Below are 24,758 nucleotides of genomic sequence, written 5' to 3' on the forward strand. Positions count from 1 at the left end.
CTAGGAATTACAAATAGTGTCTGCATACAGGCATAAATTTGCAGTTGAACTAATGCAATGTAAAGCTTTCATTATGTTAAAAACTCGAATTCTAGAAGAATTAAGAGTGTCTGCTCTTATTCCAATGTGAAGAGAAATAGAGAAATATGCACATACCAATGAAAAGCCTGCATGTGTGGCTACTTTAAAAACGAAAATATTTTTGTTAAATTCTTGTCTTTCCTCATTAATAATATCCATACCTTTACAAAAGATCCCCAAAATGAGGATTAAGAGTATTTAATCAATTATGAATCTGCCACTTTAGGTAGAGCTTTTCAATTAGTTCTCTCTCTTTCTCAAAGTGGATCATAACTCCAGAAAGGGGTTAGCAGTGGCTTTCCTGGGGGTGGGGTCTGCTGCTGCTGCTGCTGCTGCTAAGTCGCTTCAGTCATGTCCGACTCTGTGCGACTCCATAGATGGTAGCCCACCGGGCTCCCCCATCCCTGGGATTCTCTAGGCAAGAACACTGGAGTGGGTTGCCATTTCCTTCTCCAATGCATGAAAGTGAAAAGTGAAAGTGAAGTCCCTCAGTCGTGTCCGACTCTTAGCGAACTCATGGACTGCAGCCTACCAGGCTCCTCCCTCCATGGGATTTTCCAGGCAAGAGTATTGGAGTGGGGTGGATGGGGTCTAGATACTTCTTAAAACATCTGAAACTTGAGACACTCCTTAAAGGTCATAATCCTGTATATTTCCAAGTGAAGAAAAGGATACATAAAGGGAGACAAATGAGGAGAGTGAGGCTGTGAAATGTGTCAGATGTCAAATGAATTCTTTTGTAAGTGGAGGACAAAATGGGATGTACTGAACTAAATGGAAAAAATAAGGTTCTTGGTTTCAGGTGCAATGCAGAAGATCTCAGACAATGATTTCAATTTTAATCTTCTCATTACAAAGGGCCATCCTGCCCACACCTGAAATTTTTAACATACTTATTATGGCTTTGCCATAACACAGCATGTTAACAATCTATACATTCGAAAGGATGCTTGCAAACTTCATTCACATTAAAATTTATGCAGAATTGTTGGCAACACATTAAGAATAACAGTACATTCTGTAAACCATGACATATCACATTTTTTTACTTTATGCAAAGAAACAATATTTACAGGTCTTTAGGAGTTTAAATATTTTATCCACTAATATAAGTGATAATTAAGCAAAGTGCAGGACAAAACCAGTGCTATTAATTGCATGTCCTTTAAAAGCAGGTACGAGTAAAACCGTTTCTAAAGCTACCAAAAGCTTATTTATGTATGTTCAGTAAGGGATTACAGAGCATTAAATAGCCTAGAAAAATGATGCATATTTAGAAACAGTAAGTATGAAAATTATAAGGCAGCATGCTCAGAACATGTTTTTGTTTTTTAAACACCTGCACTGATGTTATATTTAGTGGCAAATATATATATATATATATATATATATATATACACATACACATATATGTGTGTATTTATTTAAAAATTGACAGTGCAAAATACAAGCCTCATTTAACAACAACAAAAAGGATGTGCAAAATTTCTTCTTAAATCAACACAAATGAAAAGTGTGAGGAGAATATTCTACCATTATAAAGAATAAATTGAACACAGCAAAGGAGACCATCTTCATTCCAAAATCATCTACAAGGCACTAAGGGTAGGAAATGACAGGTAAAACAGAAGTGACTGAATAAAACTCCTCAGTCAGGTCGGAATATGGGATATTTTGGTAAGAATTCTATTAGTATTACCTGTAAAATAAAAATAAACAAGGATATATTGACAAAATTTTACAATTTTACTGCAACTTACACATAACCCCCAAAATCTATAATCACTTCTCACAGGACTATGTTTTGGTCTTATACTATAAAGCAAGTGAAATATATAAAACAGTTACAAAAGGAACTTACCACAAGTTATCATTAGATTGGCAATTAAACTGAAAAACATAATTACTTGCTATAGCTAATAGTTTTTATTATCTGATTTACAGTAACCATTTAGTTAACAGAAAAGCAAACCCTATTATATTTTAATGTCTTTCCCATTTTCCCTTGGTTCCCATTTTTTTGTAGCAAAGTGGAAGCGATTAAATGGGAAGGATACAAATTTTATTAGAATCTCTAGCAAAAATTTATTAGGGTTAGAATTAGAAAAAAATACCTTCACTTATATTACAGTTACATATTTTTCAATTACAACAGCTGATATTGGTTGAATATTACTATCTTTTAGAAGCTTTTTTGTAAAAAATAGTGTTCAAATGGATTGATTAAAACATTTTAATTTAAAAAAGGTTTGGAAATAAAAATAATATATTTATAAAGTTACACAAAGTTACAATAATTTATACAAGGTTTTACCTACAGAGAATTTTAGATTTGTGGTCATTTGCACATTATCCTCAAAACTATTCAAAGTGGAGAAAGATACATAATAATCCTTACTTATGAAATAGAAATGGAATGTTTATTATTAAATATATATTACATGTCAGCAACTTAAAGTTTGGATAAATTTCATATTCTTTTGAATGTTAATGATACCCTATCTGTCACACGGGCTATATGTGACTTTATGTGTTGTGACTAAGATCACAGATCTTTCAGTTTAAAAAAACTAGAATCTATAGTTTCTTCACTGAAACCTATTAATAAATATCAGCTAAGAAAAAAAAAAAGCCAGGAATATGAATCCAGAAGTCAATTCCTATTTTATGTAAGTTTTGACAAGATTACATTTAGAAATATTTGTTCATCTGTGCCCATCAACATGTGTTATGGTTTGTACCTGTGTTAGAAAAAGATTAAGGTTTTACCAGGTTTTCATCTGAGCATAGTAGCTAAAGTTTTTCTAAGATGTAAATAACTGTCAGCTTTCAAGATATTTTATGTTGGCTACAAACCTAAAAATGTGGAAGGAAACCTCTATGTTCCAAATGACAAAAGTTCAAGCTGAGAAGAAAAAAGGTAGAAAGAAGATGTGACAAATGATAAATACAGTAAAATGTAACATTCAGGATGGAATCCAAAAATATGCAATTAAAGATAACTGCATACTTACATACTCCATCATATTGCTAGTTTCACATTTCCTTTTAGTCAACTTCCAGTGCAAAGCAAGCTAAGAAGGTAAAGTTTGTTAAGAATTTTAACAACAATTTATACTAATTATTACCTACACATTTGAATAAACCACTGAACAACAATCCAGGAATAAGATACTTTTAAAAATACTTTGTAAAGAACAAATATTAAAAAGTGAGTATTCTCTAATTCATGCTTTTGTGGCTGACAATTTTCCATTTTTTCAATTTATTAATGCAAATATGAATGGAATACTTATTTGCTTAAACTTTCTTACCTTGTGATACAATCTGTTATTTTCCCATTCTAACAACTTTTGAATTGATCTTCTGGTCTATAAGAAAGAATCAAGACTTTGTTACAAGATGAAGAGCTTTGTAAACTATGTGTATATTCTTCTGCTTACTTGTAAGATCCCATTATTTTCTCCTCTTGCCTTTTCTTTTCAAAACAAAATATGTACAAATTACTCTGTGTTGTGAGTCCATTAATTGGACTATATAAAAACATTACCAGTACTGCTAGTAGTCCATTTATGAACCTAAATCTAGACTTTCGTATATCTTTTCACAAGGTTAGTTTTTTAACATACATATAATATGCCAAGCTAATCTGATTACTCATCAAATGTTTTCCTATCAGAGTTCTTTGCATAATACCTGACAAATAGTAGTCAAGGTCTACAAGTTGAGTAAAACAAACCAACATATATCAGAATTTCCACTGAAAAGAAGTACAAAATCAGGCAGTTGAAAAATTTGTATTTAGAGGAAAAAACAAAAACAAGAGAAGCAGCACTGTAGTAAACAGGAAGACAGAGGCTGAGTTTCCATTTGGAGTGCATGTATTTTGAAAGGAATAAGAAAAGTTTGCAAAATGTTCCAAAACATTAAAATTAAAGACTGTTAGGCATTTTTTATTTTTAACCAAACTTGGGTCTCCTGCATTGCAGGTGGATTCTTTACCATCTGAGCCATCAGGGAATCACAATAAATGGAGAGAGACTAAATATTTTCCTCCTAAGATTAGGAACAAGATAAGGATGTCTCCTCCCGCTAGTTTTATTCAACAGCATATAGATGTTATAGCCAGGGCAATTAGACAAAAATAATAAAGGCATCCAAACTGTAAAAGGAAACATGAAACCATCTTCATTTGCAGAGGACATGATCTTGTATAGAGAAAACCCTAAGGAATCTAAAACACTACTTGAACTAATAAGTAAGAATTCTGGCCCCCATGATCTTCACTTCCTGGGGTTACACCTGTGAATGTTACACTACATTGCAAAAGGGACATTGCAATGTAATTAAAGTTATTAATCATTTGCCTTTAGAATAGGGAGATTATTCTAGATTATTTTGGCAGACTCAATGTAATTCCATGAGCCCATAAAAGCAGAGAATTTTCTCCAGCTGATGGAAGAATAGCCAGAGGGGTCTGAAACATAAGAAGTACTCAAACCATCATTGCTGGCTTTAAGATGGAAAGGTCACATAGAAAGTCTAAGGAGGAAATGATTTCTGAAATCTGAAAGCGCTTGGGAGTAAATTCTTTCCCAGAATCTCTAGAAAGGAATGCAGCTTTGCCAGCACCTTGCTTTTGGCCTTGTAAGATTCTAATTAAAAAAAAAAATGTGAAAGTGAAGTCGCTCAGTTGTCTGACTCTTTGTGAATAAGAGAACCCAATTAAGCCACACTGTACCTAGACTTCTGACTGTGAATTAATAAAATAGTGTTAAGTCATTAAGTTTGTGGAAATTTGGTATGCTAGACAGAAAAGTAATACAAGGTTCTTACATATAAAAATCAATTTTATTTCTATATACTATCAATGACCAATCTAAAAAAGAAAGTAAAAGATTAATCCCATTCACAATAGATTTTTCTTTTCATATGTTAATCCCATCCTCCTAAAAAAGAAAGTAAAAGATTAATCCCATTCACAATAGATTTTTCTTTTCATATGTTAATCCCATCCTCCTAATTTATCCCTATTCACAACAGATTTAAGTCTAAAATATTTGGGAATAAATTTAACAAAAGAAGTATAAGATGTGTAAGGTGAAAACTAAAATACATTGCTAAAAGAAATTCCCTGGTGGTCCAGGGAGCCTGGGTTGGATCCCTGGTTGGGAAACTAAGATCCTGTAAGCTGCACAGTGTGGCCAAATAAAAACCCCAAAGAACAAAAAACACTGCTAAAGTAAATTTCAAAAGAGGTAAATAAATGGAAAATATCCCATATATATATATATATATATATATATATATGTATATATTCATGAGTTAGTTCTCACATTGACATTCTGGGTGGGCTCTTACTAACTTGATGTTATATTTGACACATAAAAACTTTTAATTTGATTAAGTCAAATTTATCTTTTAAAATAGCGTATGCACAAAATTAACTCAAAATGGATCAAAGACCAAGTCATTAAGAAATGAAACATTAAAACAACTAGAAGAAAAAACAGGAGTACATCTTTTAAATCTTGAGTTAGGCAAAGCCCCCTTAAGATATGATATAAAAGGTACAAGCAAGACTATTTTAAAAGTTAATTTTGTTAGTTTGGGCAGACAGTGAAAATAGGTAGATCCCATTTTCCATAGTTCCGTGCAATAAAAGGCCTAAATCAAGTGGGTGATGTCAGGAGAGCAGCAACTATTTCCCTACCCACAGCTTCTGAAAAATAGGCAGGATAGTTGGCAAATAATGAGTCCCTCTTTCTACAACATCTATGTTGTAGGTGAGCTGTTACAGCTGCTCTTACAACTAAGTGGCAGTTGCTATCTTCCCAGTGTCCTATGGCAGACATATTCTGGGTAGATATGAGAGATGGGGAATATTAGCAGACCCCACTCTCCCTGGCTTTAGGTTAAGAAAAAAATCCACAACTAACATCATACTAAATGGTGAAAGATTGAAAGCTTTTCCTCTAAAATAGAAAGAAGACAATGATTGCCACTTTTATTCAACATATTACTGGAAATTCTAGACAGAGAAATTAAGCAAGAAAAGAAATAAAAGGCATCCAAATCAAAGAGGAAGAAATAAAATTATCTCTCTTTGAAGGTGACATTATATTATGTGTAGAAAACCTTAAAGAACCCACAAAAAACCATGTTAGAACTAGCTAACAAATTCAGGAACATTTCAAAATGTGAAATCAACATGCAAAATTCAGATGCATTTCTATATAACAGCAGTAAACAATTCAAAAAAGGAATTAAGAAAATATAATATTCCCAATAGTATCAAAAGAAGAAAATATTTAATAAATTTAAGCAAGGAGGCAAAAGACTTGTACACATAAAATTATAAAATGATACTAAAAGAAATTAAAGACTTAAATAAATGTAAAGAATCCTGTGTTCATAAATTGAAAGACTTAATATTGTTAAGATGACATTATTATCCAAAATGATCACAGATCCAACACAATCCTTATTAGAATACCAGTGACTTTTTACATAGAAATAGAAAATTTCATCTTAAAATTCACATGGAACCCCAGAAGACTCTTATTAGCCAAAAAATCTTGAAAATGAGAAACAAATGTAAAAGACTCACATTTCCTGATTTTAAAACTTATTACAAAGCAATAATAACCAAAAGAATACAGTACTGGCATAAAGATAGACATATAGACCAATGGAATAGAACAGAGAGCCTAGAAATAAATCCCTCAAATAAACAGTCAACAGATTTCTGACAAGAGTGACAACTGTTCAATGGGGAAAAAGGACTTTTAAATAAATACTGCAAAAACCAGATATCCATTTGTGAATGAATTAAGTTGAATTTTAAATTTATGCCATATGCAAAAATTAACTCAAAATGTATCAAAGAATTAAAAATAGAATGACAATCACAAAAGTCTTAGAAGAAAACGGAGACAATCTTCACAACACTGAATTTTGCAATTATTTCTTAGATATGACACTGAAGCACAGGCCAAAAGGATGGCAGAAAATATCTGCAAATCACTTATCTGATAGAGAATTAATAATAAGAATATATGTGTGTATATATATATATATATATATATATGCCACAACTCAACAACAAATAACTAAACAAGCTAGTTACAAAATGGGCAAAGTACCTAATATACAAATGGTCAATAAGCAAATGTAAAATGCTCAACACTACCAGTCATTAAGGAAATACAAATCAAAACCACAATGAGATATCACTTCACACTCATTATGGTGGCTATTATCAGTAAAATGGAGAATAGTGAATGTTGGTGAAGATCTGGAGAAACTGGAAACCTTGTTGTGCACAACTTACCAGAATAGAAATGCAGAAGAGGAAAACTGTGTGGGAACTAGGACTAGGATAGCAATTTTTGTTGCTGCTGTTTGTTTGATATCAACATCTGAACTTTAATTAACAAATTGCTGGAAGCTCAGTGGGGACAAGTTTGAGAGTTCAAAATTCCAAAGAGGTCCTGTCTTGGTGGAGACTCCCACACTTTTATGACTTTATTACCAGGAGACCTATCATGTTCTCACAGTGATTGCAAAAAATCCCCTCATCCTTCCAGCAGGAGAAAGGGAAGAACAGTCAGTCACATTTATATATGCCCAGAACACTCTGTTCTTCTTAGCAAAGCCTGTTCTCCAGAGAAACTACTGTACCAGAGCCGAATCTACTGGGATATTACTAGAGCCTAACCAATCTTGGAGAAGGCAACACACAACTCTAGCATCCTCTAGCTTTCCTGTCCCACCTAAAGGGGAAAACAAAACAACAAAAAATCTGAGAAGCACTTCTGTAGGGTACAGCCCAGGAGCACAGGCTCAATAAAAAAATTAAGCCTAGACATAATACTATTGGAGAAGGAAATGGCAACCCACTCCAGTGTTCTTGCCTGAAGAGTCCCAGGGACGGGGGAGCCTGGTGGGCTGCCGTCTATGGGGTCACACAGAGTCAGACACGACTGCAGTGACTTAGCAACTGACTTAGCAGACATAATACTATAGATCATGTCCAGTCCCCCAAAAGCTTGTTTAATCGTTAAGTTGTGTCCTACTCTTTGAAACCCCATGGACTGTAGCCTGTCAGGCTCCACTGTCCATGGGGTTCCCCAGGCAGAAATACTGAAATGGGTTGCCATTTCTTTGTACTTGGGATCTTCCCAACCCAGGGACTGAACCTGTGTCTCCTGCATTGGCAGATGGATTCTTTACCACTGAGCCACCAGAGAATCCTCCTTCCCCAGCACCTTACCACTACATCAATAAGGCTTCTGTATTATAGTACAAGGAATACAATTAAAAGAACTGTGCATCTCAGGTGATGTCTAAGAAGTCTGTAGGGAAATTCAAGGAAAATAGGCCAGACAAAAACAAGGACACTAAGAAAAGTTTAGCCTTCGATTTCTAATAGCTATGTGCATGCATGCTCATTTGTGTCGAACTCTTTACAACCTCACAGACTGTAGCTCTCCAGGCTCCAGTGTTCCTAGAATTTTCCAGGTGAGAATACTGCAGTGTACTGCCATTTCCTATTCTAGGGGATCTTTCTGACCCAGGGATCAAACTCGTGTCTCCTGCATTGGCAGGCAGATTTTTTATCATTGCACCACCTGGGAAGCCCTGTGACAGCTACAGTAAACAGTAAACACAGTCAAACAAAAAAATAAAATCTCACTTTAAAGGCCTATTTATCTCAGTTCCTTTTACCTAGGACATCATGTATAGCTTTCAAACAAAAATCAGAAGTCATACTAAAAGACAAAAAGTTTGGAAAGACAGAGCAAGCATTAGAATCAGACTCAGAAATAGCAGAGATGTTGAAATGATCAGACTGGGAATATAAATCAACTATGAAAAATATACTACATGCTCTAATGAAAAAAGTGGATAACATGAAAGAGTAGATGGATAATGTTAGAAGATAAATGGAAACTATAGAAAAAAATCAAAAGGAAATGGCAGAGAGCCAAAATATCAACAGAAATGAAGAATGCCTTTGATGGGCTCATCAATGATTGGAAATGGCTGAAGAAACCACTAATGAAGATTGAAGGCATATCAGTAGAAACTTACAAAACTAGAAGAAAAAGAAAAAAGAAAAACAAAACAGAATATCCAAGAACTATGGGACAATTACAAAAGGAGCAATAGACCCATAATAGAAACTCTACTTCTGTGCCACCAGGGAAGCCCTACATAATAGAAATATCAGAAGGTAGAGAGAAAAAAGAGGAGATGAAATAGTTAAAGCAATAATGACAATACAATTTCCCCAAATTAATGAAGGGCATCATGCTCATAGATAGAAAAAGCTCAGAATACAAAGCTGGATGGTGGTGGTAGTTTAGTCGCTAAGTTGTGTCCCGACTGTTGTGACCCCATGGAGTGTAGCCTGCCAGGTTCCTTTGTCCATAGGATTCTCCAGGCGAGAATATTGGAGTGGGTTGCCATTTCCTTCTCCAACAAAGCTAGATAAATACTCCAAAATCTACACCTAATAATCTCGTATTCAAACTACAGAAAGTCAAGGAAAAATGTTCAAAGATGTTAGGGGAGAAAATACCTTACATATAAAGAAGCAAGGATAAGAGTCATATTAGCCACCTCCTTAGAAACTATGCAAGCAAAGAAAAAAGTGGAATGAAATGTTTAACGTTTTAAAATAAAATACTACCAACCTAGAATTCCATCTGTGCCCAGCAAAACTGTCCTTCAAAGATCAAAGAGAAATAAAGACTAAGACAAAAAATTAAGGGCCTCTGTTGCTACTAGACCCTCCTTGTTTAGTTTCTAAATAACTTATGTTAAAATAAGTTATTTAGAAAGAAGTAAAACACTACAAGTAAGAAATCTGGATCTACATAAAGAGTGTTAGAGAAGAAACAAATGGATGCAAAATAAAATTTTTCATTTCTTCTATTCTCAACTGATCTAATAGCAGTTTGTTAATAACAATAATGTAGTCCATGATTATAGCTTATGGATAAGTAAAGTGAATGACAGTAATGATATAAGGGATGGGAGGGAGGAGCTGGGAATATTCTATAATAAGGCAATTGTTCTACCTGGGAAGTGGTACCGTGTTATTTGAAAGGGGACCTGGGTTGGTTTTATATGTATATATATTGTAAACTCTCTTTAGGGAGCAACCACTAAAAAGATTAAAAAGTAGGATTAGTGATATAGTAAGGGAAGATAAATAATACTGTCATACAAAAATAATTAAACAGAAGTCAAAAAGACTGCAAGACAAAAATATGAACAAAGAACAAGAGTAATGAATAGAAAACAGTAACAAACATGGTAAATATTAGTCAAATTATAACAATAATCACTTTAAATATCAAAGGTCTAAATATATCAGTTCAAAAACAGAGACTGTCTAGGTTCGATGCAGGATACAGGATGCTTGGGGCTGGTGCACTGGGATGACCCAGAGAGATGGTATGGGGAGGGAGGTGGGAGGGGGGGTCAGGGTTGGGAACATGTGTACACCCATGGCAGATTCATGTTGATGTATGGCAAAACCAATATAATATTGTAAAGTAAATAAATAAATAAACAGAGACTGTCAGAAGGGATCAAGAAATAAAACAACTAAGTGCTGTTTACAAGACAACCACTTTAAATATGAAGACATAAGAACTATAAGTAAAAAGATGGGGAAAGATACACCATAGTAATACTAATCAAAGGAAAGCTAGAGTCACTTTAGTAATTTTAAACAAAGCAGACTTCAGAGTAAGGAAAATATTCAGAAATAAAGAGAGATATTACATAATGAAAAAGGGTCAACTTTCTAAGACATAACAATTCTTGAATGTGAATGTGAAGTTGCTCAGTCATGTCTGACTCTGCAACCCCATGGACTGTAGCCTACCAGGCTCCTCTGTCCATGGGATTTTCCAGGCAATAGTACTGGAGTGGACTGCCATTTCCTTCTTCAAGGGATCTTCCCAACCCAGGGATTGAACCTGGGTCTCCTGCATTGTAGACAGACGCTTTAGTGTCTTGAGCCACCAGGGAAGTCTTAATTGAATAATTCTTAACTGAATTTAACTCAGATGACCATTATATCTACTACTGTGGGCAAGAATCCCTTAGAAGAAATGGAATAGCCATCAGTCAACAAAAGAGCCTGAAATGCATTACTTGGATGCAATCTCAAAAATGACATAATGATCTCCGTTTGTTTCCAAGGCAAACCATTCAATATCATGGTAATCCAAGTCTATGCCTCAGCCAGTAACGCTGAAAAAGCTGACGTTGAATGGTTCTATGAAGACCTACAAGACCTTCTAGAACTAACAACCAAATAAGATGTCCTTTTCATTATAGGGGACTGGAATGCAAAAGTAGGAAGTCAAGAAACACCTGGAGTAACAGGCAAATCTGGCCTTGGGAGTACAGAATGAAGCAGGGCAAAGGCTAATACAGTTTTGCCAAGAGAATGCACTGATCATAGAAAACACCCTCTTCCAACAACACAAGAGAAGACTCTACACATGGACATAACTACATGGTCAATACAGAAATCAGACTGATTATATTCTTTGCAGCCAAAGATGGAGAAGCTCTATACATTCAGCAAAAACAAGACTGGGAGCTGACTGTGGCTCAGATCATGAATGCCTTTTTGCCAAATTCAGACTTAAATTGAAGAAAGTAGGGAAAACCACTAGACCATTTAGGTATGACCTAAATCAAATCCCTTACAATTATACAGTGGAAGGGAGAAATGGATTCAAGGGATTAGATTTGATAGACAGAGTGCCTAATGAACTATGGACGGAGGTTCATGACAACATTGTACAGGAGACAGGGAGCAAGACCATCCCCAAGAAAAAGAAATACAAAAAAGCAAAATGGCTATCTGAGGAGGCCTTACAAATAGCTGTGAAAAGAAGAGAAGCGAAAGGCAAAGGAGAAAAGGAAAGATATTCCCACTTGAATGCACATTTCCAAAGAACAGCAAAGAGAGATAAGAAAGGCTTCATGAGTGATCAATGCAAAGAAATAGAGGAAAAAATAGAATGGGAAAGACTAAAGATCTCTTCAAGAAAATTAGAGATACCAAGGGAGTATTTCATGCAAAGAAGGGCTCAATAAAGGACAGAAATGGTATGGACCTAACAGAAGCAGAAGATATTAAGAAGAGGTTTCAAGAATACACAGAAGAACTGTACAAAAAAGATCTTCACGACCAAGATAATCACGATGGTGTGATCACTCACCTAGAGCCAGACATTCTGGAATGTGAAGTCAAGTGGGCCTTAGGAAGCATCACTGCAAACAAAGCTAGTGGAGGTAATGGAATTCCAGTTGAGCGGTTTCAAATCCTGAAAGATGATGCTGTGAAAGTGCTGCACTCAATATGCCAGCAGATTTGGAAAACTCAGCAGTGGCCACAGGACTGGAAAAGGTCAGTTTTCATTCCAATCCCAAAGAAAGGCAATGCCAAAGAATGCTCAAACTACCACACAATTGCACTCATCTCACATGGTAGTAAAGTAATGCTCAAAATTCTCCAAGCCAGGCTTCAATGTAAGTGAAGCATGAAATTCCAGATGTTCAAGCTGGATTTAGAAAAGGCAGAGGAACCAGAGATCAAATTGGCAACATCCGCTGGATCACTGAAAAGGCAAGAGAGTTTTAGAAAAACATGTATTTCTGCTTTATTGACGATGCCAAAGCCTTTGACTATGTGGATCACAATAAGCTGTGGAAAATTCTGGAAGATATAGGTATATCAAACCACCTGACCTGCCTCTTGAGAAATCTGTATGCAGGTCAGGAAGCAACAGTTAGAACTGGACATGGAACAACAGACTGGTTCCAAATAGGAAAAGGAGGACATCAAGGCTGTATATTGACACCCTGCTTATTTAACTTATATGCAGAGTACATCATGAGAAATGCTGGGATGGAGGAAGCACAAGCTGGAATCAAGATTGCTGGGAGAAATATCAATAACCTCAGATATGCAAATGACACCACCCTTATGGCAGAAAGTGAAGAAGAACTAAAGAGCCTCTTGATGAAAGTGAAAGAGGAGAGTGAAAAAGTTGGCTTAAAGCTCAACATTCAGAAAACTAAGATAATGGCATCCAGTCCGATCACTTCATGGCAAATAGATGGAGAAACAGTGGAAACAGTGGCAGACTTTATTTTTGTGGGCTCCAAAATCACTGCAGATGGTGATTGCAGCCATGAAGTTAAAAGACACTCCTTGGAAGAAAAGTTATGATCAACCTAGATAGCATATTAAAAAAGTAGAGACATTACTTTGCCAATAAAGTTCCATCTAGTCAAGGCTATTATTTTTCCAGTAGTCCTTGTATGGATGTGAGAGTTAGACTATAGAGAAAGCTGAGTGCCAAACAATTGATGCTTTTGAACTGTGGTGTTAGAGAAGACTCTTGAGAGTCCCTTGGACTGCAAGGACATCCAACCAGCCTATCCTAAAGGAAATCAGTCCTGAATATTCATTGAAGGACTGATGTTGAAGCTGAAACTCCAATACTTTGGCCACCTGATGCAAAGAACTGACTCATTTGAAAAGACCCTGATGCTGGGAAAGATTGAAGGCCAGAGAAGGGGATGTCAGAGGATGAGATGGTTAGATGGCATCACTGACTCAATAGGCATGAGTTTGAGTAAACTCTGGGAGTTGGTGATGGACAGGGAGGCCTGGTTGCTGCAGTCTATGGGGTCGCAAAGAGTCGGACATTGACTGAGTGACTGAAGTGATGCCTAACAAAAGAGCATCAAACTACATGAGGCAATAACTGATGGAACTGAAGGGAGAAACAGAGGAGTCCCCTATTATAGTTGGCAACTTCAATAGCCCTCTATCAGAAACAGATCAAGTAGGCATAAAGTTGGTAAGGACACAGGTGAATTCAAGAGCACTACTGATCTACTGGATATATCTGACATCTACAGACTACTTCATCTAACAACAGCAAATGATAGATTATTCTCAAGCTGAGGTGGAACATATACCAAGACAGACCACATTGTGGGTCATAAAACACATCTTTAGAGATTTCAAAGAACAGAAATCATACAACATATGCTCTGAGACCACAACAGAAAAATAGTGGAAAATCCACAAATACTTAGAGATTAAATAGCACACTTTCAAGTAACACATGGCTAAGAAGAAATCTCAAGAGAAATTTTAAAATACTCTGAACTAAATGTAAATGAAAACAAAACTTATCAAAATTTGTGGAATGCATTAAAAGCAGTAGCACTGAATATATATATTAGTAAAGAAGAAATACCTTGAATCAACCATATATGCTTGCCCCTTAGGGGAAAAAATAGCAAACTAAAGTAAGAAGAAAATAAATAAAAATTAGAGTAAAAATCAATGAAACTAACAATAGGACTTCAATAGAGAAAAGTCAACAAATAAGTAACTGGCTCTTTGAAAGATCAGTAAAATTAATGTGTCTAGGCAGGTTAACTACAAAAAAAAGAAAGGAGACAAAAATGTTACAAAGTTTCAGAAACAAAATATGGGTTATCACTACTGAAGCCATGGACATTAAAAGGAAAATATAGGAACATTATTAACAAATCTATGCCCATGAATTTGATAAGCTAGATGAAAAGGGCTGATTATGTGAAAGACACTGTCTACTAAAGCCCATGTAAGGAGAAATAGACAATCTTGATAGGCTTCTGTCTATTAAAGAAACTGAGTCAATAATTAATAACCTCCCAAAATAGAAAACATCATGCCCAGATGGGTTCAAACATTTAAGGAAGAAATACCAGTGCTCTACTGTTGCAGCCTGGCGGAGCAGAGACCAGACTCGAGAGTGTGGCAAACTGCGCCCTTGTGATCATCCTAGTAAGTATGCCGAACAGATATTCTTGGGGTGGGACCTGCTCTCTGCTCCACTTCACTGCCTACCCCTGCATCCATCTCCATGGAAACAAAACAAGATATTCCTGATCAACAGCAGAGCCTGTGCTAACCAAACTCCCCAGTATAGCTATTCCTTAATGAGCTCATGTGACTTCTGCCAATTAAAGTATGGGCTGAAAGGAGCCATTTTGTCTTCCTGCCATGGAGGGCAGGAGGGCCCCCTGACTCCTCGTTTGCCAAATTATATGTGTCTGTCTTTTCATTATGTGCTCACCCGTTTCAGGTCTTTCTCACCTGTTGTGCTGGACGTGGCACTCTACAATCTCTTCCATAAAACAGAAGTAGAGAGAATATTTCCTAATTCATTCTATGAGGCCAGTATTACAGAACCGGACAAAGGTATTATATGAAAAGAAAACTGCAGACCCAATATTTCTCATGAACATAGATGCAAAAACTTGTACAAAACATTAGCAAAGAAATACAACAATATACACTACAATAAGTGGGTTTATCTCACATATGCAAATCTGGTTCATCATTCAAAAATCAATTAATATGTAAGCCATCCCATCAACAGATTAAAAAAGAAAAATCACATAATCACATCAAGAGAGGCAGAAAAAATATTTGACAAAATACAACACTCATTTACGAGAAAAATTCTTGGCAAACAAGGAAGAGAAGAACTTCTTCAAGTTGATAAAGAACATCTTACCAAAAAACCTACAGTTAATATCAAACTTGATGATGAGAAACTCAAAGCTATTCCTATTAAGATCAGGAACAAGGCAAGGATATTCCCTCTCACCACTGCTTTTCAATATCATTCTAGAAGTCCTAGGTAATGCAATAAGATAAGAAAAAAGGTATACATAATAAGAAGAAATATAAATTATCTTACTTCATAGATGATTGTCTATGTAGAAAACCTGAAAAATCAACAAAACTCCTTGAATTAATATGCAATTATAGAAAGGATGCAGGATACAAGATTAACATACCAAAGTATATTGGTATACATGATGGTACATATCTTTATACATCATCAAAACCCATGGAATGTACAACATGAAGAGCGAACTCTTATGTAAACTATGGACTTTAGTTAGTAATAATAATGTGTCAATACTGGCTCATCAGTTTTAACAACTGTACTTCAATAGAGCAAGATGTTAATAACAGGGAAAATTGGGGGTTGAGTGAGGGAGGTATATGGGAACTTTGCTTTTTCTCTCTTTTTTTTCTGTAAACCTCAAATTGTTCAAAAATAGTCTATTAATTAAGATATTATCTATAAAAAGTACTAATGAGAAAATATTCTTGGATAAAAACTGAGAGAATCCACTGCCTACAGACCTACCATATAAGAAATACTGTGGGGAGCTCCTCAGGCTAAAACCACAGCACACCAGGTATTAATATGAGTCCACATACAGAAAAAGGAAAACTGAGAAGCTCAATGAATTCCAAGTAGGATAAACTCAGAGACCCATACTGATAGAAACTTTATTCAAACCTTTGAAAGCCAAAAACAAAAAGAAAAATCTTGAAAGCAGCAATAGAGAAGCAACTTATGTATAAGGAGCTCTTCAGTCAGATTAACAGCCAATTTCACATCAGCAACCAAGAGGTTAAGAAGAAGTAGAATGACACTTTTAAAGTGCTAAAGGAAAAAAAAATGTCATTCAAGAATTCTATACTTAACAAAACTATGCTTTCAAAAAAAGGAGAAATTATGATACTCCCAGATAAGCACCGAGGGAGTTCACTGCTATTAGAATTGCCTTTAAGAAATGATCAGAGAAGGCAATGGCACCCCACTCCAGTACTCTTGCCTGGAAAATCCTATGGATGGAGGAGCCTGGTAGGCTGCAGTCCATGGGGTCGCTAAGAGTCAGGCACAACTGAGCGACTTCACTTTCACTTTTCACTTTCGTGGATTGGAGAAGGAAATGGCAACCCACTCGAGTGTTCTTGCCTGGAGAATCCCAGGGACGGGGAAGCCTGGTAGGCTGCCATCTCGGGTTGTACAGAGTCAGACACGACTGAAGCAACTTAGCAGCAGCAGCAGCATAAGAAATGATAAAAAGTGTCCTTCAGACTGAAATGAAAGAACACTGGACAATAACTCAAGCTATATGATGAAATAAAGAACATCAGTAAAACTGAATAAATAAATATAAAAGCCAACATTGTTGTTTTTATTTTGAAATTTCTATTTTCATACTATATGATTTAAAAGACAGATGTATAAAATGATAATTATAAATACATATTAAAGGATATATAATATATAAGATGCAACTTGTGATAACACATATGGGGAGGTATGTGCATGGACAGAAGCAGAATCTGTATATTACTGAATTTAAAGTGGTATTAATTCAAACTAGTATGTTACAAGTTTAAGATATTAGTTATAATCCCCAGAGTAACAAATAAGAAAATAGCTAAATATATATACAAATAAGGAAATGAGAAGGCATGTGGCACACTATATAAATTATTTAAATATAAAATCAGGAAGTAGTGGAGGGAGTATAAAAAAAAGATATGACACATGGGAAACAAAAGACAAAATGACAGAAGTCCTCCCTTATCTATTACAGATTGAATTATGTTCCCCCCAAATTCATATACTCAAGTGTCACAATCACTAGTACCTGGGAATGTGACTATATTTGGAGATGTGGGTTTTAAAGTGGTAATTAAGCTAAAATGAGATAATTAGTGTTTATGTGTTTAGTCACTCAGTTGTGTGTGACTTTGCAATCCCATGGACTATAGCCCACCAAGCTCCTCTGTCCATGGGGATTCTCTAGGCAAGAATACTGGAGTGGGTTGCCATGCCCTCCTCCAGGAACCTTCCCAACTCAGGGATCGAACCCAGGTCTCCCACATTGCAGGCATTTTCTTTATGATCTGAGCCACCAGGGAAACCCAAAAATTAGGGTTTGCCCTAATCCAATACACTGCTGCTACAATATGACTAGTGTCCTTATAAAAAGAGATTAGGACACGGATATGTATAGAAGGAACCAGGTGAAGGCACATGAAGACCTAGGGAGAAAAACAGCCATCTATAAGCCAAGGAGAGAAGATTCAGGAAGAAAAAAAAAAAAAAAAAGCATTAGCTTTCCGAAAACCTTGACTTCAGACTTACAGCCTCTGGAACTGTGAGAAAACGCATTTCTGTTGTCTAAACCACCTAGTCTGTGGTACTTTATTAAGGCAGCCCTGGCAAACTATGCCAAAGTCTTTGACTGTGTGGATCACAATAAACTGTGGAAAATTCTGAAAGAGATGGGAATATCAGATCACCTGACCTGCCTCTTGAGAAACCTATATGTAGGTCAGGAAGCAACAGTTAGAACTGGACTTGGAACAACAGACTGGTTCCAAATAGGAAAAGGAGGACGTCAAGGCTGTATATTGTCACCCTGCTTATTTAACTTCTATGCAGAGTACATCATGAGAAACGCTGGACTAGAAGAAGCACAAGCTGGAATCAAGATTGCTGGGAGAAATATCAATAACCTCAGATATGCAGATGACACCATCCTTATGGCAGAAAGTGATGAGGAACTCAAAAGCCTCTTGATGAAAGTGAAAGAGGAGAGTGAAAACGTTGGCTTAAAGCTCAACATTGAGAAAACGAAGATCATGGCATCTGGTCCCATCACTTCATGGCAAATAGATGGGGAAACAGTGGACACAGTGGCTGACTTTATTTTGGGGGGCTCCAAAATCACTGCAGATGGTGACTGCAGCCATGAAATTAAAAGACGCTTACTCCTTGGAAGAAAAGTTATGACCAACCTAGACAGCATATTGAAAAGCAGAGACATTACTTTGCCAAAAAAGGTCTGTCTAGTCAAGGCTGTGGTTTTTCCAGTAGTCATGTATGGATGTGAGAGTTGGACTGTGAAGAAGGCTGAGCATCGAAGAATTGATGCTTTTGAACTGTGGTGTTGGAGAAGACTCTTGAGAGTCCCTTGGACTGCAAGGAGATCCAACCAGTCCATTCTGAAGGAGATCAGCCCTGGGTGTTCTTTGGAAGGAATGATGTTGAAGCTGAAACTCCAGTACTTTGGCCACCTCATGCGAAGAGTTGACTCATTGGAAAAGACTCTGATGCTGGGAGGGATTGGGGGCAGGAGGAGAAGGGGACGACAGAGGATGAGATGGCTGGATGGCATCACCCACTCGATGGATGTGAGTTTAAGTGAACTCCGGGAGTTGGTGATGGACAGGGAGGCCTGGCGTGCTGCAATTCATGGGGTCGCAAAGAGTCGGACACAACTGAGTGAGAACTGAACTGAACTGGCAAACTAGTATATTATCATTAATGACTCTAAATGCAAACAGATTAAACTCTTAATTAAAAGGGAGAGATATACAGCATGGATATAAAAATATGATCCATGAGTCTACAGGAAACTCAGTTTAGATTCAAGACACAAGTAGGTTGAAAGTGAGAGGACAGAAAAAGACTTTCCACTGTAAATAGTAACCAAAAAAAAAAAAAAAGGGCTGGGGCAGATAGATTTGGACAAAATAGATTTCAACTAAAAAAAAGTTACAAGAGAAAAAGATGCTCAGTATCTGTCTTAATACACTCAGGCTACTATGACAAAAGACCATATTCTAGGTGGCTTAAACAATAGCTCTAAAGTATGGGAAGTCTTAGATCACGGTATCAACATGGTTGCTTGAATTCTTATGGGAGCACTCATCCTGGCTTATGGACAACTTCCTTTTTGCCGTATCCTCATACAGTAGAGAGATAGAGAGCAGCTCTCTGATCTTTTCTTATAAGGGCATTAATACACAATGAGCACACCATGTTCATGACTTTATCTAAATCTAATTACCTTCCAAGGGCCAAAGTACCAATCACCTCTAAATACCATCAGATTAAAGGGGAGGGCTGCAACATATGACTTTTGAGGGAACACAATTCCATAACAATATATAGTGATGAAAATAAAATCTTTCAAGAGGAAATGACAATTATAAACATATATACAACTATCAACAGATCTGCAAAATACATGAAGCAAAAACTGACAGAACTGAAGGGAGAAACAGACAATTCTACAATAATAGCTAGGACTTCAATACCTCACTTTCAATAGTGGATAGAACAATTATGCAGAAGATCAATACAGAAAGGCAGGACTTGAACAACACTGTGAAACAACTAGGTCAAACAGGCATATATAGAACCTTCCACCCCACAACAATACAATTTTCTTCTTGAGTGTACATGGAGTATTCTCCAGGATAGGCTATATGTTATACCACTAAATAAGCCTCAATAAATTTAAAAAGATTAAAATCATACAAAGTATCTTTTCTAATAACAATGGAATTAAATTAGAAATCATAAGGAAAACAACATTATTGGTTCATGTTGTAAGCCTGAGATAATAATCCCTTCCCTCTGAACATCCCTCTCAATTTAGTAAATATTATAGCAAAAACAAAGGTAAATGTTAAAAGCAATTTCAAATTAAAGGATGGTAGTATGCTTAGGCCTGAAAATTGATGTAATATCACCGAGGTAAATATAAGAATGGTTAAGTGAAAACCTTCATTTCATATATCATGTAGCCATAGAATCCTATCAGCGCCAAGAGAGACTCAGGGCATTCTGGTTTGTATTTCTTTTCTTTCAACTAATTTGCTAGAAAAATAACCATGATGTATATGGGCAAAAAAAAGTTTACAAGGAAGACTGTTTACATAGTTCTTTCTTGTAAACATTTTATAATCAGTTATTTATACAGCAATGACCTTTGACACAGGGCAGATTAATCATATTATTTCCATTTTATTTTGTGGATAAACACAGACATGACTTTCATGAAGCTAGATTCCTCATTAGAAAGGCTAGAGCCACTCTTAAATTGTTGCATTTTATTTTTTATTTCTTCATGTAGACAAAAAAAGCAGTGAGGCACCTTAAATCTCTTCATCTTCACAACCACCTTAAAGTAAGTAATATTTGGATTTTATAGGTGAAGAAGTTGAGGCTCCAGAAAGGACAGTGTCTTGTACAAGGTTACTAGAATATGCTTGGTGCTTCATTGTCTAGTGTGTTAACAAGTTAGTATGTACAACATTGAGGGTCCTAACGATAAAGTATACAGAGCAAGGCAGGTAATGTAAATGCTGGGTAGTTCTGTGGTGAATCAGAGACCACATGTCCTATTTAAAGGAAGCAGCCACCACTCAGCAAGGGCCAACTGCTGAAATGTAGGCATGTGGGTCCCATATTTCCAGATTTTTAGATTTTACAAGAGACACTGGCTATTTCAAATTTTATTTTAATATTCTAATTTTTAAATGCTAGCAATTGATTTAAATGTTTAAAGAATAGAGTGGGCTGGATTTAGCCCACAGGACAATAGTCTGCGTATCTGTACTTAATAGACGTAAGGGAGAAATCATAGCATCAGTGTTAATGTCAAATCAGTAGTGCTCATAGTAAAATCACATGACTGAATAAACTGCTTCTATTTCAGGCCTTGTGGTGGAGGTGTTAATAAACAGGCAACTATGTAAACAGGTCATCAGAAAAAAAGATCCTGGATAATATTAAAATAAAAAAAATCTGTTCTTAAAGTAACTGAAATTGGCTATATCTGTGTGATGAAAAAAAATCTCATAATTAATTTAACTTATAGAAAGCCATTTGAGAACACTGTTCATACTCTGACAAACAATAAACTAAGCTCTATTTAAAATAAAGCTCTGACCTACTGGTAGTGACCAAAAGGATTAATAAAATGTCCAATTTTCCATTCAAAAAATGATAGGGGTGGCAGTATTTTATTTTTTGAAACAGACATTAAGAAGGGCAGGAGAAAGATGGAGAGGAACATATGAGTACTTGGTGGGAATCTTTCTGTTTTTTATGAAACAACTGTACCATTAATTATACCCCATCAAGGTGCTGTGAATTTGAATATACTTATTATTTAGAAGTTTAAGTGAATCATCAATGTTGTACAGGGAAAAGAATTGGAGGCAAATGAATTAATTTTCCTCATTGACTTGAATTAAAAAGTTTAAGGATATCTTCCCAGTGGGGAAAATATCATTCTGAAGATCAAAATTAAATTTTAAAGAAAATCAGATTAAGACAGTAGTCTTAAATCTATGATACAATGAGTAATGTCATGCCAGAATGTTGTTTCAACATGTTCAAAACTAACCAAGATTTCCCCCACCAACTTTGTAGATTACTTTCACTTCTTCAGATCAAGAAAAAACTCTCCCATACACTTGTGACTTGGAAATACTTTAAATCATAACTTCAGGTTTTGTAAAAAGAATAAGTAGCCAAGTTACATTTACTTAAGTACTCCACTTACTTTGTACTTATTTAAAATAATGACTGGAACCCATATTAAGTAATAAAATGTTGATAAAGTTTGGACAAATGGCTTAATATCACCGGCCCTGAGTTTCTTTATGTCTAGAATAAGGACAGCATTGCTAGGAGAATTAAATCCTGTAAAGTACTTGGCACACAACAACTGTTCAATAAATGTTAGCTCATTATTATTACACAATAAAATGGTTACTCACTCTTTTGTTGAGACAAATAACAGGCCACAGGCTGCAACCCAATGTGCAACAGCAGCAGAGACAACCACAGAGCAACCATTTCACATTGACTGGGAGAGCCTTTTTCAAACATGCATTCACACGGCCAATGCTGGTCTTAAATTCTTCTGGGGCCACCTACAACAAGGGCACAATCTTTAACACTTTGAGGGCAGCTTTCTACTGTTTATCTCTAAACCTAAATAAAATGTTTGTCTTATTACAAACACTTTAAGGAATTACACATATTTATTTCCTCCCTATCTTTCCCTATAAATAGGTATTACATGCTCTTGGATGACATTAGAAAGCAAAACAATATAATTTCATGTTTACAGAACTTATTCTGATGTTTGAAAACAATCTTCTGAAATTACCAATAATAAAATGACAACAGTAAAATTCGTAGTAAAGGATACCGTCACACAGTTTTCTTACCAGTTATTCTCATTATTAAGGCAATATTATTTATAGTCTCCAGTCACTCTGACTAAAGGTTGAATAAGATTAGAAGCATAATATAACAATAAAACCGCAATACTACTACAGGAAATGGAATTAAATTTAGACGGCAACTCTCAAATCTTTTCTCCCTGGTAAATTTGCAACATAACAACTTAAACACTTGCCATTGTTTGTAGGGAAAAGGTACATTAACAAAAGACAGTGAGAAATGATCACATTCAAAATACATTTTAGCATAAAATGGATTCATAACTGCTGTAAATTTTTGAAGTTGAGAGATCCTTAAATATACAAATTTAATATTTTTAATTACTACCTCCATTCCTGGAAGTGGATGCTTATGGTTCTCTGTAAACAATGACAAAGTCAGTTCAAACACACGATCATGACAAGCATAATTAGATTTATACCCAAAATTCTGCTTGAAGGTTATACAATTCAAAGGTATACTAAAAATACTCTGCTTTCAATGAAATCACATTTCTAGATCACAAAAATGATTCCCTTTCATTTAGAAAGCTGTCACACTGTAAAATCTATAAGAAAAAATTCCACCATCTGGCTATGCAGGCAAAAATTACGAAATTGTTAGGAAAAATAAGTTGCTGTAAAATAAAAAACCCATTAGCAAGTTTGGCATCAAAAATATAGAGCTCCACAACTCTTCTAAGTAAAAACTGTTCTACAGGAATTAAATTATTAGATTTTTGTCTTTTAATAAACATGTCTTAGCATCAATATTATAATACATATTAATTAACGGATGTTAGAAAGATACACGACCACAGAATTCAGTACCATCATGATTAAAACATTAAGTAATTATATTAGCTTTATTAGAATTATTCATGCTACCTAATAATGTTACTTGCTTAACCTATAAATTTTCCTTTTTTCCTAATATGTTAACTAGTTATGAAATTGTAAGGCTCAAAATCGTATTTACAAGAGGAAAATAAATTTATTTCATTCTCCAATATGACCTAAAGACAATCACAGAGGAAAAAGAATTCCAAATAAATAAATTTCTGGAGTAAATATGAAAATAAATTCAGGGAACTATGGCTGACAACTGGAAACAAAACAGCAACAGGCTAAGCACATTAAGACAATAAATCAAGATCTAGATTCTAGTTTCTTATTAGTTATAAAAAATTCTAGGTAAGTTCATTTAATTTTAGTGAGCTTTAGTCTCCCATCTATAAAATGAGAAAAATAATTTTTCTATTATATACCTCATGGGGAATGGAAATTATACCTTAGAAAGAACCTCCTGCATAGAATGCTTTGAGAAAGGAAGTCAGTGAATCATATCTCTGATTAGATTTGGTTTGCATGGAGTATCAACTGAAGGTTTGGGTCAGGTAACTCAACAGTGTTAAACTCCACAGGTTTTCTACACGTTCTATTCTACATAAAAGGATAATCTGCTACATTTTGAATGCAAATTTAATGGTTTTCCATTCTTTAGAGAAAAAAATGTTCTTTTTTAAAATCTAGGTACTAAGTTGCTATCTTCATTTACCTCTTAAACAGTGACATTCAGCTTCTTTTTCTCCTAGTGAACCAGTGAGCAACCAAATAGAAGTTAAGATAAGGAAAATGTATTTATATATTTAGCTCTAATCTGTAATATAACATTATCAATTTTCTTTAAATTGTATATCTAGAAACACTAATACATTTT

General features: G+C 35.3%; 1 protein-coding gene across 2 annotated transcripts in view; it reads right to left on the reverse strand.

The window, feature by feature from the left end:
* Nucleotides 1–733: 733 nt before the first annotated feature.
* CHIC1 (cysteine rich hydrophobic domain 1) overlaps nucleotides 734–24,758 on the reverse strand; it is a 41,915-nt gene continuing 17,890 nt past the window's right edge. The window contains exons 3-6 of one of the 2 annotated variants that reach the window (XM_013976426.2): nucleotides 22,589–22,744; nucleotides 3,396–3,452; nucleotides 3,096–3,155; nucleotides 734–1,780 (exon numbers count right to left, since the gene is read on the reverse strand). In XM_013976426.2, coding sequence (XP_013831880.1) covers nucleotides 1,730–1,780; nucleotides 3,096–3,155; nucleotides 3,396–3,452; nucleotides 22,589–22,744 — 324 coding nt within the window. In that variant the 3' untranslated portion in view covers nucleotides 734–1,729. The remainder of the gene's footprint in view (nucleotides 1,781–3,095; nucleotides 3,156–3,395; nucleotides 3,453–22,588; nucleotides 22,745–24,758) is intronic. The other variant, XM_013976427.2, reaches the window with a different exon arrangement.

Source organism: Capra hircus, assembly GCF_001704415.2.
Source record: "Capra hircus breed San Clemente chromosome X unlocalized genomic scaffold, ASM170441v1, whole genome shotgun sequence".
Lineage (NCBI taxonomy): Eukaryota > Metazoa > Chordata > Mammalia > Artiodactyla > Bovidae > Capra > Capra hircus.